The sequence below is a fragment of the Pseudopipra pipra genome, chromosome 19 (assembly GCF_036250125.1).
Source record: "Pseudopipra pipra isolate bDixPip1 chromosome 19, bDixPip1.hap1, whole genome shotgun sequence".
Classification (NCBI taxonomy): domain Eukaryota; kingdom Metazoa; phylum Chordata; class Aves; order Passeriformes; family Pipridae; genus Pseudopipra; species Pseudopipra pipra.
The window spans coordinates 5,861,708-5,879,552 of record NC_087567.1 but is presented as its reverse complement, the minus strand read 5'-3'; the positions used below and the strand labels follow the sequence as shown (position 1 = coordinate 5,879,552).

Here is a 17,845-nt window from a genome sequence, read left to right as displayed (position 1 = left end):
ACAGGAAAGATGGAGAAGGGCTTTATACAAGAGCATGTGGTGACAGGACAAGGGGAAATGACTTCAACCTGAAAAAGAGTATGTTTAGATTAGATATTATATAGGAAGAAATTCTTTACTGTGAAGGTGGTGAGGCAATGGAACAGGTTACCTGGAGAAGCTGTGGATGCCCCATCCCTGAAAGTGTTCAAAGCCAGGTTGGATGGAGCTCTGAGCAACCTGGTCTGGTTCTCTGTCCATGGAAGGGGGGTGAGATGATCTTTAAGATCCCTTCCAACCCAAACCATTCTGTGATTTCTGCTTTCTCTAACTGATATTTGAGGCATTATCTAATGTTGCTTATCTGCCCTGAGAGATGCTGTAGTTGTGCAGCTGCAGGGAAGGCCTGCAGCTTGGAGGACTTGCCTGCATATCCAAAGTTGTAGCAAAGGTTGTCCTCTTCCTTTCAGGTACTGGTGATGGAGCTGAATGATGAAGATGCAGAACATGTGGTGGACCATGCTGAAGCAGATCTCCTGCAGGACCAAGAGGGCTATCGGTGGAAAGGTCACGAGAAACTAAAAACTCGAGACGGACCTGTTCGATTTGAAGCTGGTTTTCAGCCTTTTGTCCTTGTCCAGTGTCAGCCACCAGCTGTGGTCACCTCATTGGCCCTGCACTCTGAGTGGAAGCTTGTGGCCTTTGGTACCAGTCATGGCTTTGGGCTTTTTGACCACCAGCAGAAGCGACTGGTCTTTGTCAAGTAAGTGCCATCTTTCCAGGAAGTCTGTAGTAATCCTTTGTTAATGATGTCCTGGAGTTACTAACAAAGGAAGCTGTGATAAGCAATTTCTCAAGAGCAGTCACTGTAGCAAGAAGCCCTGCCTTGTTGGATTCCATCCTTGAAGATCTCCAAGGATATATAAGGGTGTTCTGACATTTGTGTGTGTCCTGTTGGCCCCTTGGGAGTGATTGCCACGTAACAGAAAGTGACCACGTGCTTACTGTCTCCCTCTTCCAGGTGTACCCTGCATCCCAGTGACCAGTTGGCCTTGGAAGGCCCACTGTCCCGGGTGAAGTCCTTGAAGAAGTCCCTCCGTCAGTCGTTCAGGCGGATCAGAAGGAGCCGCGTGTCCAGTAGGAAGCGGCGAGGAGGTAGTGGAAATGCCTCAGAGGTGAGGGGTTCACCTTTTTGGGGTCCTGTCTGTTTACATCTTGGAGCATGCAGAGTCCTGATGAGACTGCCTAGAGCAGGAGGTGGTTTGCAGCCCTACTATCAAATCAGTAGCTGTTGGCATAGGGGGAAAATGGCAGTTTCTGATGCTGCTCTCTGTTAGATAAAGCAGTCACGTTTTTAGCGATCAGTTCAGGAGACGAGTTCACTGGTATGACAGTGCTGTCCCTTTCTGTTGCTGCTGCTTTCTTCCCCCTGCTGTGTCTGTCCCTGACTGACAATATGTGTATATATCTTTGAAGGTGCAAGAAGCAAATGCCAAATTTGACCAGGACACATTGCAGGAAATGGAACTGGCTCCCGTCCAGCGGAAGATTGAAGCCCGGTCGGCAGAAGACTCTTTCACTGGCTTTGTGCGAACCTTGTATTTTGCTGATACCTTCTTGAGAGACAGTGAGTACAAAAAGCATCTCTCTCTTCTTCCAAATGTTGTTTGTTTGGTTTTTTTTTAACTTCTTCTGCCAAGGAGTGTGTTAGGATTTACTGCCAGCAAAACTCGGCACCCCCTGTGTCCTACTTTGTGCCATGCTGAAAAGCTAATATAGAACAAGAGCATATGTTGTCATGCAGAATTGTTATGTAGCCATTCTGGCTGCTGGCTAATGCCAGGCAAGTGGTAGTTCGCCTTTGGATGAAGGCTTTATGTGTGGTTTTCAAATGTACTGGAATGGCATCTGGCATTTTAGATTCAGTTTTGCCTTCTCTCATTACTCTGAAGTTCAGTCCTGTCCCCAGCAGAGCCTTTTAATTTTGGTGGAAGTGGTGGCTGGTTGTGCATCAGAGCCCAAACTGATGTGTTACACAAGTTTACTCTGCTCATGTGTGATATTAATATGTGAAAAATGGATGCAGCAATTGTGGTGGCTCATGGAAGCAGCACTCTTTCCTTTGCTCACATGCCGTGTCCTTTTTCAGGGCTGCTGGTGGACATGTGTTGGGAAAAGAAGTGCTAAGAACCCGTAGTTTCCTTGGCAAGTCTGCCCTAATATAAAGATATTTAGAATGTAAACAGAGGGGGAGGATGTGTATAGCTGGGGACAGCAGTTATCCAGGGATGTCACAGGTGGTGTCTTGCTCATGGGCCTTTTTGTTGCTCCAGGCTCCCGCCACTGCCCGTCCCTGTGGGCTGGCACCAACGGAGGGACCGTCTACGCCTTCTGTTTACGTGTTCCCCCAGCAGAGAGGAGGATGGATGAGCCTGTCAGGGCAGAGCAGGGTAAGTGTCCCTTGGGAAAGCACAGCTCTAATGGATCTGAGCCATCACTCACAGGAGTTACGTACAGAAAAGCTCAATTATTGCTGTTTATCAGTGAGAGTGGAGCCAAGTGTGGCAGTGTCTGAGCTAAGCAGTGCTCACTCTAGTGAATGAACTGGAGAGGGGAGTGAGTTCCAGCACTGCTTGACATTCCTCAGCCTCATTTTCTACTCACTTCAGAAATCTAAATTTGCGTCAGCTGTCACTGAAATCTGCCATCAAGCCTCAGTGCACGTCCTTTATTCTGACAGCTGGACCTGTTGTCTTTATGTAACAATAGTTGCTGTTTAACACAAAACAGTCCAGTTTGAATGCCCTTTAAGTACTAAATCTTTTTAGGCAGCATTTCTATAATCACAGTATGTAGGTCTCCAGCCCTGAGAGGAAGTGAGTGAGTTTCTAACAGTGTCTCTGACTAGACTCCTGTTTGTTTTTTCTGCTTGTTTTCCCTCCTTATCTTGCCTGTCTAGCCAAAGAGATTCAGCTGATGCACAGGGCTCCTGTTGTGGGGATACTTGTCTTGGATGGACGCAGCACTCCCCTCCCAGAACCTCTAGAAGTAGCACATGACCTTTCCAAGAGTCCTGATATGCAAGGCAGCCATCAGCTGCTGGTGGTATCTGAAGAGCAATTTAAGGTAGGCATCACCTATTGAGGAAAGGAGGTGCATGTGGACCGTGCATGAAATCTGCTAAAGCCCTGGGCAGAGAACTCTTGGGAGTGCTTATTCTTGTGTCCTCAATAACAGCCCTGGGACAGCACTTCTGTTTGGTGCAGTCCATAAATCAGGTGTCTGCTGGAAAACTGGGTACTCAGCACATGCTGAACATAGAAATTTTATGCCTGTATTACAGTATGGTCTTTGGACAAGGCTGCTTCTGCTTTCAGGGAGGAGCTTTTGCTGTGGTTTTTGCAGAAGCAGGAATCAGTAGGTATTTCTCTGAAGTAGCTGAAAAGCTTCTTGTTTTGCACACTAACTAGTCAAACCCCTTTTCTTTCTGTAATAGTCTGTAGCCAAATATGGAGGGGTTTTGAAAAAATAGGGGAGAAGCACAGTGTGCAGCCTGAGGGGTAAAACTGATATCAGAACAGAAACAGGTTCTCACACTGACTGTGGCTGATTCCTTCTTGTCCCACGAGCAGGGGGGTGACTCGTGTTACACCTCTCTGTATTCACTGTGAATGAAAACGTTGTTCAGGGGGGGAGCAGCATTGTCCTGGGGAGCTGCTGCTGCCTTTGTGCGGGAAGGAGGTGTCAGTGTCTTGTTTCTGTTGACAGGTATTCACCTTACCCAAGGTCAGCTCCAAACTGAAGCTCAAGCTGACAGCCCTGGAGGGCTGTAGGGTACGAAAGGTGACAGTTGCAAACTTTGGCAGCTGCAAGACCGACGAGTACAGCGAGAATGACCTGGCTGTCCTGACTAACCTGGGAGACATTCAGATCATCTCGTTGCCCTTCCTCAAGTTACAGATCCGCTACCCCTGCATCCGCAAGGAGGATGTGAGTGGCATTGCATCCTGTGTCTTCACCAAATATGGCCAAGGTGAGGTGGGCTTCTCCCAAACCATCTCCCTCTGTCGTGTGTTTGAGACAATGGAAAAGGGCTTAGTGTTTAGTGTACACATGTAAATATTTCATAAATGCGTCCATCTTATGTTTCAAGATGTCCATCAACTGTTACTGTTGGCCAGTAGCAGTTGCCAACAGGTACAGACACATGAATAAACAGGAGCAGAAGTGAGTTTATTCCATTACTGTTAATGGATATGGTGGTTTTCAGCTAACAGGTTGGATGTGCTGCATAGGTACCTTCCACCTGGCTACCCTCCTCTTTTCTGGAGTGAAGGGAATGGCTCTCTAAGCAGCAAGCACTGGATAAATGGCTGCATTAAGCCTCCTATACATGTCTGTGGCTGAAAAATTCACACTGCAAGACTGCAATCCAGTATCCTTTGGCTGCTGAAGATGGATCACTGCTCTTCAGTTGACTTTTTACATCTTTCTGTGCTGTTTTTCTTAAGTGTCCACAGGACTGTACAGTTCTCTCTCAGCATAATCTTAAATTGCACAGTCTCTAGGTCCTTGGGGTAATATCTTCCTCAGTGATCCCTCCTTGTTTAGATAGGAGGAAGTGCAAACCCTTTGTGCCAAGCATAGGGCATGCCTAGATCTGTTCTTTTTTGGATCACCTTTAGATCTATAACTGTGTTCTTGGGCTTGAGAATTGCTTATACGTTCCCAATCATCTGTAGGTTTCTATCTGATCTCGCCGTCGGAGTTTGAGAGGTTTTCCCTCTCTACCAAATGGTTGGTGGAGCCCCGGTGCATCGTGGACATGCCAGAAGTGACAACCAACAATCATGTGAACAACAAGTCTGGTGTGGAGAATGCTGTGAGGAAATCCAGGTAAAATCTGGAAATGTAACCTCCTTCTCCCTGATGGTTTTCCCACCTGGAGTACATCTCACCGTGGATATTGTGGGCAGTTTTGGGCACCGCAGTATAAGAAAGATATGAAGCCATTGGAGAGCATCCAAAGGAGGGCAGTGGAGATGGGGAAGGGCCTTGAGGGGGAGCTGTGTGAGGAGCAGCTGAGGGCACTTGGTGTGTTCAGCTGGAGAAGAGGAGACTGAGGGAAGATCTCACTGCAGTTACAGCTTCCTTGTGAGGGGAAGAGGAGGAGCAGGCACTGAGCTCTGCTCTGTGGGGACCAGGGACAGGACCAAGGGAATGGCCTGAAGTTGTGTCAGGGGAGGTTTAGGTTGAATATTAAAAAGAGGTTCTTCCCCCAGAGGGTGGTTGGGCACTGACCAGGCTCCCCAGGGCAGTGGTCACAGCACCAAGGCTGCCAGAGCTCCAGGAGTGTTTGGATGTTCCTCTGGGGCACAGGGTGTGACTGTTGGGGATGGGCCTGTGCAGGGTGAAGAGTTGGACTCGATGATCCTTGTGGGTCCCTTCCAACTCAGCACATTCTGTGATTTGCTAGGACAAAACAAGGAAGCATTTGAATTTGTATCCCTAAGCTGGAGTCACAAACCTAAAGCAAGCTCTGGCTTGCTTTGCTCGTTCCCAAATGCTGTGTCTGACACGTGGCTCTCACTTCAGGGGCTCTGTGTTACTGGTGAGACTGAGCTGTTGCTCTGTGAAGGGAAATCCAGTGTTCCTCCTCTCCCCTTGGAACATTAGCAAGTAACAGCAGATCTGAAACTCGTGGAGATCCTTACAGGAATTTTATTCTGAAAGTTTAGCAATGTTCTGTGGTGCCTGCAGACTTCTGCATCACCAGCATGTGGTGAAGCCCTTCCTACATTCAGCAAACTATTTAGTTGATGTGCACTGGAGCTTCTTGCAGCTGCCAAGAGTGTACAGGAATTCTCTGCACCCCTGTGCCTCAGTGTCAGTGATTGTTTTCTGCTTCCTTTCCTTTTTTAGGGGACCAGGAAAGAGTCCGTGTGACTACGGAGAAGATGGTAAGCAAAAAACTTAATTGTACTAAAGGTAGCATGGTGATGTGTAACCCCTGAAACATCTTTCCTATTGCTACAGCTGATATTTTTATACCTAAGACAGGGGAAAGTAAGGAGGGATGTGAGGGAAACTGGACACAGTAGTTGATAGCTCTGAAGTGATTGCATGTGGCAAGATTACCTTAAAGGATAGAACAGAGTTTTTGCTGGAGGGAAGAGGCATTTGGGAGGGTAAGGTCTGAAGTTAATAATTAAATCTTCTGTTATCCAAACTAGTATTGCTGGAAAATACAGCTCAGCATGTGAGAGACTTCAAGGATTAGTTGTGAAGCATTCAGGAGAGTCAAAAGATACTTAAAAGGGGGGAAAGAAATCCAGTTCCATTGTGGGTTTCCAAAATTGCACTTATTTCATAAAAAGGGGGAAATATTGTTAGCTAAAAGCTTTTTTTTCCTACTCTTTTTTCAGAAAGGAAGTCTGGGAAGCTGATGGAACATGCCTTACTCAATGATGAAAGTGAGTGAGATAAAGTCTTGCTACTGAGAGGGCAGGTGCCTTTCTGTGTGGGAAAAGAAGAAAGCTGCTGGGAATTTTATGGGTTCCAGTACTCAGTTCCAAGGGATCTGCAATTGCTGGTAGAAATGCTGGGTTTTCTTGAGTCCTGGAAATGGGGGGTTGGACAGATAGCCATGCCCTCAGGCAGGGGTTGTTCCACAGAGCCGAATTCCCTGCTGAGATAAGAGCAGGATCTTTATTTACAATAGGACTTCTGTAAAATGACAGCTGGAACAGACAGTTCCTTTGGGGCTCTGGTACAGAGGGACTGGCAGTATTTCCTCTGGCAAATGATCCCTTCAGTCCTGTGTGCCAGCTTGTCCAGTACAAACCTGGTGCAGCTGAAGAGGCAGTGATGGTACAGGGTCTGACCTCTGTGTTGTGGCAGGCAGGATTTGGAGGCTGTTCAGTGGGGAGGTGGAATGTAGTCAGGCTGCTGCCTGGAAGCAGATCCTCACTGTTTTGGCTCACTGCTTTAACCCTCTGCTTTCCAGAAGTGCTGAAGGAGATCCAGAGTACTCTGGAGGGGGGCAGAGGGTGAGTATCAAACAGCTTCTGTTCCTAATGGCTGGGGCTGGCAAGGGATGGCAATTGGAATTGAAAACAGGGGGATGCCCAATGTGGTGACAGGGATCCTTTTGCTGGAACCTGGACACGTGTGTGTCCCCCAAGCTACCAAAGGGCAATAATGAGAGGCAGGTTCTCTTTCACATGCTGTCCCTTGACGTTTTTTTATGAATAATGCTTTGTCTCTTTCTCTCCGAAAAGCAGGAGAGATCACATTCCCACATCCCAAAGGAACAGGAGTCTGAGTATTCGCATACAGGTTTCTATTTGTGATCTAAGGGCAGGCCACACGGGCTTAGTTGGTCAAGGATGGGACTCTGGAGTTTTAATCCTGGCTTGACACTGTCACTTGGATGTGTTCAGTGCCTCTGCTCCCATTCTGTCTGTACAATAGAGCTGAGCTACCACCATGGGTGCGGGGCTTTGTCTTACCTCCCTGGAACACTGATGTTCAGGTGACAGGGGGCTACCAAGTGTACACAAAGGACTACTGTCTGCAACGGATGCAGGAGGCTTGGTGGGATTGGTAACTGCTGGTGTGTGAGGATCAGTGACTGCCTGACCTGCTCTGCTCTGCACACTTCCTCTGGACACTACCTCATCCTGGTCTTCTGTCAGCATCTGGGAGTGGATGGGATGAGACTGCATTGCAATAAGGAAATCTTTTTCTTGTGTCATTGCAGGAGCTATGCAGAAAGAAATTCGGCAAGAAGTCCGTTAGGACATGGACTAAGTAATGGAGGAGGTAGGTGAGGCTAAAGATATTTGGGACCCAGTGAAGTAGGCAGAGGAAGCAGAAAGTAGAATGAAATTTCTGTGTAAGATTCAGCTTATTTAAATGCTTTGCAACAGTGCAGAAATCTGACCTGAATTTTCAGGATGGGAAAATTGCTGAGTGGGTGAGTGGTGTATGAGCACTGTTCAGCTCCTTATGTGCCACACAAGTAAATGTGCTGCCTCAGTGTTAAAGGAAGAGCTGAAAATCCTTTGAAGGCTCCTGCCTGACTCTTAACCACAGAGCGAGCTGGCGAGGCAGCCAGAGCTCACAGCAACAACCTGAGTGTACCAACTCATGACCTCTCATTAGCTTTCACCTTTTGGGTTGTTTGTTTATTTTTTTTTTTTAAATGGCTTTCTCTTTCTTTCATCCTGAAGCAGATTGACCAGAATTCATCAAGGACTTCCCGGCATTGGATTGAGTGCCATAACACTACTGATTGGGCAAACCGTCCCTGGGGAGAAGGCACCAGTGCTCCCAGTGTCACAGACTGGTGAGAGCTGCAGCTTGGCATGGCTGTGCCTTGCTGCCTCTGCCTCCCCTCTAGTGCCTCTTTAGAGACCTCTCCTCGTGGAGCCCGCCTTGCATTAGGACAGAAGTGGATCGCCAGGTCTGATGCACCACAAGCCTCTGAGTACATCTAACATTCAAATGTTTGCACATTTCTCTTTTCTACTGGGCTGGGTTTTAAATTATAAATGTTTTACTGCCCTGGTGCAGGATTTTAATAAACGCACACTGTTACCTCCAACTTGGTTTAAAATTATTTTTTTTTTTTGTACAATTTTTTAAAAATCTTATGGGTATTTCAGTTTTAACGGAAACATTTAGAAATCTACTTTTTAAAGAAAACATTAAATAATATATGCTAGATTCCTGTGACTGCTGTTTGTGGTATCTGAATGAGTAATTTTGGGGTTTGTTTGTTATGGTACTGTTAACTGGCTTTATGGATTTGGGTAGAATCTATTTTTGTAGCCATTCAAATCGGAGGAGAACTAATGGAACTTGATTTTTTGTTTCAACACTACGTTGCTTTTTTTTTTTTTTTTTTTTTGAAATAAAACTCTGAATTCCCTTTTGTGATCCTTGTCTGCTCTCATATCTGTTCTTCCCTTCAGCAGCTGCTTTCACACTGGCCACAGGCTCCTGGCCACATATCCCTTGGAGGAGGTGGAGCTGTCCCTCTCTGAGCTGAGAGGCACAGAGCACCCCTGGAGGTGAAGCAAGGTGCTGGGTTGGAGAAGATGCATGTGGCAAGCAAAGTGATTGTATCACCGTCCTGCAATCCATATGGGATTGGGGATGGTGCCAGGAAAGGGCACTGGCTCAGATGATAGTCCCTGGAAGGTCATTGCTGGTTTGTCCTGAAACAACGTGGGTGATAAAACGCTGAAGGGAGACACAGTTGATCTGACAGTGCTGCTGTGCTGTCTGCCAGTGGGTTTTGAATGGAAGCTGGTGAAACTCAGCGTAGAGCAGGTAGCTACTCTTTAAAATTTTGGTTCCTTTGTCCCTGACCACTTTCCTCTTTTCCAGCTAAGAAAAAGACCAGAATATTCTCGGATTTCTCTCCTGTAACTTGCTTGTAGCACCATGAGAGCCAGTACGGAAAAACTAAATCCCCCCAGACTGGGTGCTGAGCTGCCATCCCTTGGCATGCTTTGGAAACCTCTCCTTAGAAGCCCTCTTGTTTCAGGATCTGTCTTGATCTTCCTGAGCAGGGCTGAGGGATCCTTTCTTTCCTGCAGCGATAGGGTGGCACTTTCTATTCTGCAGAAGAAAATGGTTGCAGAGTTGCTGTTGTTCAGCTTGTGTTTCAGTCACCCTTCCTTCTAGAAGTGTTAACATCTCCTTTGAGACCTAATTTATTGCTAATGAGGTTTTAGAGAGCCCTCTCTCCTTCTCAGTTTCTATTTCCTAACTAGCTTTCATTTCCTTATTTCTATTAGCTTTGTTATTTCCTTGTCTCTATTGCTGCAGGACTGAGGCTGACAGAGAGGTGGCCTGCTGTTTCCACCTCTTGTGCCAGGCGCTGATGCAGCAAATTTACAGGAAATTCTAGTTCAATCAGCAGCTTCTGAGCTGGTGTGATCTTGTGCATGTGCCTCATCCTGGTGCCCCCAGCTGCTGCTTTCTGCTCCTTACAGATGGACTGATTCTAATGCCTTTTCTGAGTATTTATTTGTTGGCAGGATGGCGGGAAGACATGTGGCAGTCCTGCTCAGAAAGGGCAAGAAGAAATTTATAACTTCTCCCTACTTTCACTGGCATAACTTGAAAAATCCAGTAGGTCCACTAAAAGAGTGAGACAAGTCACAAAAATGCTATCATTTGTACACCTTAAAGGGCATTTAGATTTTAAACCAACAGCAATAAAAATGAATACAGACTTGTTGTTACTTTCCTCAAAGCACGAGCCAGACTACTAATAGGATCCAGTAGTTTAGGATGTGTGCTGATATATGGCAGATCTTTTTCTAGCAATGCTTTGGAACTGAAGGATTCACTGGAATAAGCTCCCTGACTTATTGTTGTGAGCAGAGACATTAAGAGTCCTTTTAGAGCTGCTATGCCTAAAATACAGGAGAAATAGCAAAGAAGCAAAGCAGGGGAAGAGTGGAACTCATGTGCTGTGCTTTCAGTTGTATTCTGAGCTGAGCAGGAGAGGATGGAAAACCTTGTGACAGTCAGAACTGGGGGCTATTTTTTGTGCTGTCAGAAAACCAGGAGCAAGTAAAATAGGTGATGGGATGAGATGCTCATGAAGAATGGAGTCTTCAATGAATGTCTGTAAGCAGCTTTTGAATGTAATGGGGAAAAAAAATCCCTCTGCATCTCTCCTTTTCAGGAATTGCCTTCTGAGCCTGTGGTTACCCTTACCCTGCCTGTCAGCTGACACAAATAATAACAGCCTGTTTCTGATCAGAGGATTCAGCTGCTGCCAAACTCCTCGAGTTTTGTGCCTACCTCTACCTTTCACTTGAACTCTGTGTCTGGGATCTGATGGAAGTTTGTTAGCTCTCTCCAAGAGCTAATGCTTAATGCTTGGAGGCACTCCGAGGGCTCGTTGGCCCTTATTAAGGTTATTGCCAGTCAGGCTTTGGCAGTGCTCCCCCCCTTCTGCTTTGTGCAGCCTCATTGGGCTCTGGCACTGGGAAGTGCCCCTTGGCTGCAGGACCTGAGCTGCTGTTAACACTGACTTGAAAAAATCCTCCCTTACAGCCGTGCTGGCAGGGTGTTCTCTAACCCTCACAGACCTGTTTCTCTGCTGAGGGGAAAGTCTTGGATCACAACTAAAGAACGAATTTTCCACATCTGAATACACATATTGGGTACCTAATATGGGATGCTGTTTTATAGTGGCCTGAGTTTCAGGTCAAATGCTTTCTGGTAACGTGAGCTCTTTTATAGGGTTGCATATTTGGTGCCAAAATTCTCTAGTCTTAGAAAAGCTTGGCCTGGAGCTCCTTTTTTTTTTTTTTCCCTTTTCAATAGTAATGCAAGCTTTCCTCAGATGTTTAGCAACTGAATATTTGCTGAATTTGTCTAACACTTCCATTAGAAGAACATAATGTTGGAAGGAAAAGTACTTTTCATCTTAGTCATAAAGCCTGAGGCATGTCTGGTTAGCGAGAAAATGAATTATTTTTTTTCAGCTTAATTGGTCTGTTTCTCATAATATGGTTGTATCTATTGCAGCTCGAACAAATGCATGCCTGGACTGTAGTCCTGAATTCAGCCCCCAAAGAATGGCACTGCCTATGTGGCCTCATGAATTGGGATGTGTTTATTAAGAGCAGGACTGGGATTTGGTGTTGGGGTGGCACAGCTGAAGGGTGAGACAGAAGCAAATTTGCACTGAAGTCTAAAACCCAGCAGTCCTTGCTAAGCCACATTATTTGACTTCGTGATCTCTCGAGCAAAGGCCAAGGTTGTGTTGCAGCTGAAGCTGATTCCCTGAGTTAATCCAGGTGGAAAAGTTCCTCCAGTAGCTGCCACAAGCCCTTGGTCACAGGAAACTCACTGCCTTCACTCACAGCCTCAAGCCCCAGGTGCTTAGATTATTTCCATACAGCACATCAACCTCTTCCCCTGACATAATGATGATGGGGTGTTTGACAAGCCTTCCAGGTTAGGTGCAGCTTCCAAGAGGACCTACAAATCCCTGTGTGAAAAGGCTGCTGTAGCAGTAGGATGGCTTTTGAGATCATCCTGCTGTTGTTAATTTGTCCCAGCTGTCTGCTTGGGTAGAAATGGTCTCTCCTAAGCATGATTTTCTTGTAATGAAACTGTTGTGTTTCATCTTGCATCTCATGAAGATGTGAATATCATGAAGGTAAGTGTTGGCTGATCCATGGGGATGGGAGGGGCAGGTTTGCTGGGAACACAGAGATAGGAAAACTTAAAGGCTCTTTGTACTTGTGGCCTGTTTCAGTAGAGAGGAGAGTAGCTAAAAATGTGCTTTGAGACTGCTACCACTGCTCACCTCTTCCCCAGCTACAAGAACCTGATGCTCTCCAGCTCTTGTGGCACAGCTGTTGTATTTGGGGCTAAGTTATATTTTAAAATGGCTTTTTGGCAAGAGAGCTCTCTGTTTAAGATGGATAGTCTTTAACACGTGCTGAGAGCAGTCAGGGAGAGTCACCCAAGGTAGGAAGGACCTGTATCTCCATGGGCATAGCCCAGCCTGTCCCTGAATCTTCCCCTTCAAAAGATATGGATCTCTTCCTCCTGTTTGCTCCTCTGGCAAATGAGTCTGTGTACTATGTGCTTATTCCTACAGACTCTGAATGTTGTTCATTTGTTTAAAGTCAATCTCCTGTTCCCTACTTATGCTCAGGGCAGGGACTTCAAAATATGAAGCTTGGATTCTGCTCACACTCTGATTCCTTAAAAGGAACGTGGCTTTATCAGATTGCTGTGCTGAGCCCTTGAAGGTCAGGCTGAGCTCCTAAAAAACCCAAACGTGCTACACGAGGACATCTCTGAGCTGCTGACTGTCACTCCAAAGTCAGATGTTACAGCTCAGGTCCTGGTTGGGGGTAAGAGTCGAAGGAAGCAGGTTCAAGTAAAGGGTTGGTGTTATTTCTTAGGCAGTGTATTGAGTTGAAAGTGGTTTAAGCTATTGCTGAGGAGGCTTTATTCCAAACTGTAAGTTAGCCACAAAAATGGAATTTGGGAGAGGTATTCTTAAAGGATATGATTGTTCTACAGACAAGCACATCCTCCCAACTTCGTTCTGACACAGATAAGAGCAGATGAAATACAGGCTGTGACCAAAGGAGGTATCACAGTCCTTAATCAGTTTGATGACCTGTGATCTTGTCAGTTCTGTGACAGTTTGCTCACACGGTTCAGACCTCTTGATATTTGACTGTACTTTCATTATAGGTGGATGTTTTGAATGTAAATGAACAGTAATGAGGACTTTGAAAAAAAAAATCCATCTGAAGGAAATTCAGTTCTGTCAAGTTAGATCCATGAGGCCCAGGAAATAATAAAACTGAAGTGGCATAAAACATAGTGGCAGTCACTATGGAATTAATTTTTTAAAAAGACTGGTTTAATTTTTATACTTAACTTGCTGTGGACTCCACAGCAGGTGCCAATACCCAGTGAAGGCTCATGAAGCCCTTTACTAAAAGCAGTGTCAGCCCAGGCACTGTGACATCCAAAAGAGTTTTGTTTGTGGTGTCACTGCCAAGACCTGTTTCTGCCTTTCTGTGTCTCTTGTTCCTGCTCCCATTCTTCTCTTAGTGCACCTGTGCTTTTTAATTTATTTTTTAACTAACTATGTTAAAGTCTTGGAAGGGAATAGCCAGCAGGAGCAATTCCAGGCAAGCAAGCCACTCGTTTAAGAGGAAGTTCACCATTAGGTCACCTGGAAGGTCAAATTGCACTGAAGTGACCACCAGAACTGGTGCAAAGGAATAAGCTGGGGAATACAGAAGACATTGGAAGGAAGAAGTGGCCCCATAAAATCAGTTTAGCTGTAACATGAGAACTCGCTCTTAGCTGCACTACTCCTACCTTTATCTCTGGAAGCTTATTAGCATCTGCTGGGGATTTTCAAATACCTGGGTGTAATCACTTCAGTCTGGACAGTCTAACATTCCACTTTGAGCCTTTGATTTATACTTCAGGGGCTCAGCTGCTTTCTGCAGAGCAGTCATTTCCCAGGGAAGGACAGCTCTGGGGGCTGTGGCCCACCCCCCACGACTGGAGGGCCCTTTGCTTTCACCTATAATTGGTTTGAAACCCAGTTCAAATCCAGGGGATTTTGCTGGCTCAGAGGAGCTCTGTATCAAACCCATCAGCTATGCAGACAAGGGGAAGGGGGAGAAGGGCAGCTCCTTATTTGAGGCCACCCAGGGTCTTCAGTGCACCCAGTAAAGTCTGATGGAAGCAGAAACATCAAATCCTGTTACACTCTCCCAGGGCACAACAGCAGTGAAGGTGCAGGAGGATGGCACATGGGCCTGTTTTCAGGACCCTAACCATGCCAGAGCTCCTGCTGCTGGCATTGCTCTCCCAGGTATTCCTGTTGTTACCTGCTGCAGTTACCAAACCAGCAGGACTGAGGTTAGTTAGTACAGCCTTGCCTGGCCTTGCCTCCTCAGTTTGCTCTTTCTAGACACTCACCACAGAGGTCAGTCAGGGGATTAGGAGGAAGTCTGAGCCGTGTCTTAGCACAGTGAAGAGTCTTTGGGCTCAGACTCAGACCGAGTCCATCCCTGCAGAGGGGTGTGGCTCTGTCTGCACAGCTGGGCTGTGGTTCTGACCCCTGGGCTGGGGCAGTGGGTGCTGCCTCCCAGTGTAACAGGATCATCCAGCCCCGCTGAACGGCAGACAATTGGGCAACAAAGTGCTCCTGAAATATTTAAGGAGGCTGTTTTCAAACCTATGTAACTTAATTGTTTTGGTTTCCCCTTGCAATCATGAATACTTTATTTGGCTTCCTCAGGTTATTGCCGGGGAAGAGGCCCTTGGAGACCTTCTAGATCATCTTAAAATAGCTGGAGGAAAAGAGCAGAGGCCTCACCAGTTTGAAACAGTGAGAGGTCAGGAATGAAAGGTCAGGAATTCTCTCTCAGTAGCCTGGGGTACAGGCTCAAGGGAGAATGTTTTCTGTCAAAATGAGGCAGCATATGATATGATATGGAAACAACAGTGGAGATATTTTATATTAATGCAATGCAACTGGGGTGGGGAGAAAATGCAAAAGAGAGGAAGATATTTTTAAACCAGTCTTACAGGCTGCAGGGTCCTGACTGGAGTGTCAATTCTACTTGAATAGAATGAAACCAAGAGGAGACCCCATTTATACATTTATGCAAGTTTAATCATAAAGACAGATGTTCCTAAGAATAACTTTGACCAGTCTCCTTACCTGAACCACTACCAAACAAACAAGGTGGTTTTGTTTGCAAAGTGTCTTTTTTTTTTCTGATCAATCACAACCAGTTTCTGCTCTTTTATTCATGTGATTTAGTAATTTTAAAAAAATTGAGTTACCTTTTTGTATCTTTTCTGCAATAGCATCAGTGCTTTTATTTTATGTGGTTGACTTCAGAGGAATTTATGGTGAAAAGGTGGGTCTGATGTGTTATCACTCTCAAATAACATTTTAAAATCGTAGTGGTTCAATACTAGATGAAAGGACCTGATATTTTGCATAAATGAAGGAATCTTTGGGAAACTCCACTGTCCAGTCTGCTGAAATCTGGAAGGGCTTCATCTTTCCTGGTGCTTATCTCCCTTTCCCTGACAGCATCATGCCAGGATCACTTTAAAAGGCAAACAAATGTAGTGTTCAGTGTGTGCAGAGAATTCAGGTTAGAGTTGCTGAGGCTCAGGCTTGAGATTGAGGTGGGGAGGGATTGTCTGCACAGCAGCAATTCAGCCTTTCTCATCTCACTGTAGCTCAGAGCAGACAGGAGTCTGATAAGAAAGTGAACATGATCAGTGGCTTCATCTTGGCCATCCCTGGGCAAAACCCAATCTGACATCTGAGACTTCTGACAAATCAAAGAAATCAAAGAAGCAGAGGGCTCTGGTTCTGCCTGGGCTATGCAGAGCCTTGAAGAGGCTCCGGCTGATAATGACATTTGTTAGAGCCACTTTCTCCTCAGGAGCTGTGAGGAGTTGGATTTTTCAGAGCAGTTTCTCCTCCCTGCCATACCCACATTAAAAGCTTAGAGCTAAAAGCCCCGGGGGCTTTTTCCCCAAGAGTCCTTAAGGAATTCATGATCCAGATGGCATCAGTAATTCTGGGCTTTACAGGAGAGGTCTCCTCTCTGCAGAGAGTTTTTTGTAAACAGTTCATAAAAGAACGGGATGAAAGAGTTAACTAAGAGAAGTGGACCATCCAGTGAGGAAAAGCTTAGGTGCAGTGTTTAAGTTCTCCAGCTCAACACCCTCCCCCCCCCCCCCCCCCCCCCCCCCCCGGTTTTTATCTTTCCTTCTTGGTGAAGGAGCCCTCAAGGTACAGTACATAGCAGCCATGGGCTCTTGGAAGGAGATAGACAAACAGGTCCCACCCAAACTAAAGCTGCTGAACTTCTGAAATCTTATCTTAACAGCACTCATCACATTTTATGTTTGGGTCACTTGTTCTGCTGGCTGGCCACACCTGAGTTTATCTTGTTTAATCTCCACCGTCTTTGGAAAGGCTTTTTGGGAGTGGGAAACCTTAAAGAACCAGGGACACCCTCGGAGTAGTTAAATCTGCACTGCCTGTGTTGTCCCTTTGCAGCCTGGTGAGCACAGGGGGAGGCTGCACATACAGACCAGACTGTGCATTTGTGTTTGCTCTCTTACCTGGTTTCTTGAGAGCAACCTAGGCAGGGGAAACCCACCACTGACTTAGCCAGCAGCACTGCAGGGACACCATCACCTGCTGTGAGTAACCCCGACCTGTCTGCAAGCAAGGGGAGAATGGCTTTATTTGGAAATTCGAGCTGAAAGGAGATTTAGTCATTCTGCTTGATTTGGACTGAGATTTAGGCATAATGAGGGCAAAAATGGTGCCAGTTTTGCTGTCTTTTCAGTGCCGAGCTGGAAACTACTTTCCTGTTGTCAGCAGAGGGCTTGGTATTGGCAAGGAGAAGGGAGCAGGGGCTGAGCTATCCGTGCTTGGCTCCCTGGAATAAAACTCCAGGGATGCAGAAGAAAGGGGCCTATGATTTAATCCCTTTTACTGGCCTAAGCTTGTTTCAAGGTAGTATTCACTGTGCCTTGTCTGGTAGTCTCTTGCCCATATCATAGTAGATGTCTTTTGGTATTGGAATTGACCTCTCCTTGTCAGTCTGTCTTTGGGGATGCACCTCATCATACCACATCTGAGCCTGCCTCTTGCCTAGGTGAAATCCCACCTCTTCTTTTTATCCCAAACTCTGCCAACCAGCTGGTGATGTTGCTGGTTGAAAAGTTCAAAGGTACCACGAGAAAGCTTGAATAATTAATGCCACTTTCCTTCCATATACCTGTAATCATCTGCTGTTGGGACGCAGCCCAGCCAGAATCCATGTCAGACTCCACAGCTGGGAAGGCTTGCAAGGAGGCTGGAACAAACTCTGGGCTGCATGGAAACAAGGCACAGGAGAAGGAATATGTTACCATTACATGGATGTGACCTATAATACTGGGGATTCAACGGAATCAGGGCGGACAGTGTAGGTACGTTGCAAAAATTACTGTTTGCAGAGTGATAAAAGAAGGACTTTGAGCAATTTCTACAGGTGAATGAAAACAGAAACTTAAGAATTAAGTTCCAAGTATGTCCCTTTAGGATTAATGATTGTACTTTTCCTCTCTGTGAGTTGGGAGAAACCACTGTGTTTAGGGAAGACGGGGCAATTCCCTACTGATCTTAAAATAGCAGCATGAGCTTTTTGCTCTTTTTATCTGTAGGTTCATGCTCTGTTTCTTAACAGCACTGGGGTTCTCTTTTTCTCTGATATAAGTTATTTCTTCTGAAAAGGAAGAACGAAATCGTATTGTTCTT

At 46.0% G+C, this 17,845-nt stretch overlaps 1 protein-coding gene across 6 annotated transcripts in view; it reads left to right on the top strand.

Annotated features, from left to right (window-relative positions):
* The window catches only part of LLGL2 (LLGL scribble cell polarity complex component 2), a 33,211-nt gene extending 24,289 nt beyond the window's left edge, over positions 1-8,922 (top strand). For 4 of the 6 annotated variants that reach the window (XM_064675862.1, XM_064675863.1, XM_064675860.1 and 1 more), the window contains 12 exons: positions 450-742; positions 1,001-1,154; positions 1,456-1,606; positions 2,313-2,429; positions 2,939-3,105; positions 3,748-4,012; positions 4,722-4,875; positions 5,902-5,939; positions 6,405-6,452; positions 6,986-7,028; positions 7,742-7,803; positions 8,214-8,922. In XM_064675862.1, the coding sequence (XP_064531932.1) occupies positions 450-742; positions 1,001-1,154; positions 1,456-1,606; positions 2,313-2,429; positions 2,939-3,105; positions 3,748-4,012; positions 4,722-4,875; positions 5,902-5,939; positions 6,405-6,452; positions 6,986-7,028; positions 7,742-7,803; positions 8,214-8,221 (1,500 nt within the window). In that variant the 3' untranslated portion in view covers positions 8,222-8,922. Of the gene's footprint in view, positions 1-449; positions 743-1,000; positions 1,155-1,455; positions 1,607-2,312; positions 2,430-2,938; positions 3,106-3,747; positions 4,013-4,721; positions 4,876-5,901; positions 5,940-6,404; positions 6,453-6,985; positions 7,029-7,262; positions 7,318-7,741; positions 7,804-8,213 lie in introns of those variants that run through there. The other 2 variants (XM_064675861.1, XM_064675864.1) reach the window with 2 other exon arrangements.
* The last annotated feature ends 8,923 nt before the right edge of the window (positions 8,923-17,845 follow it).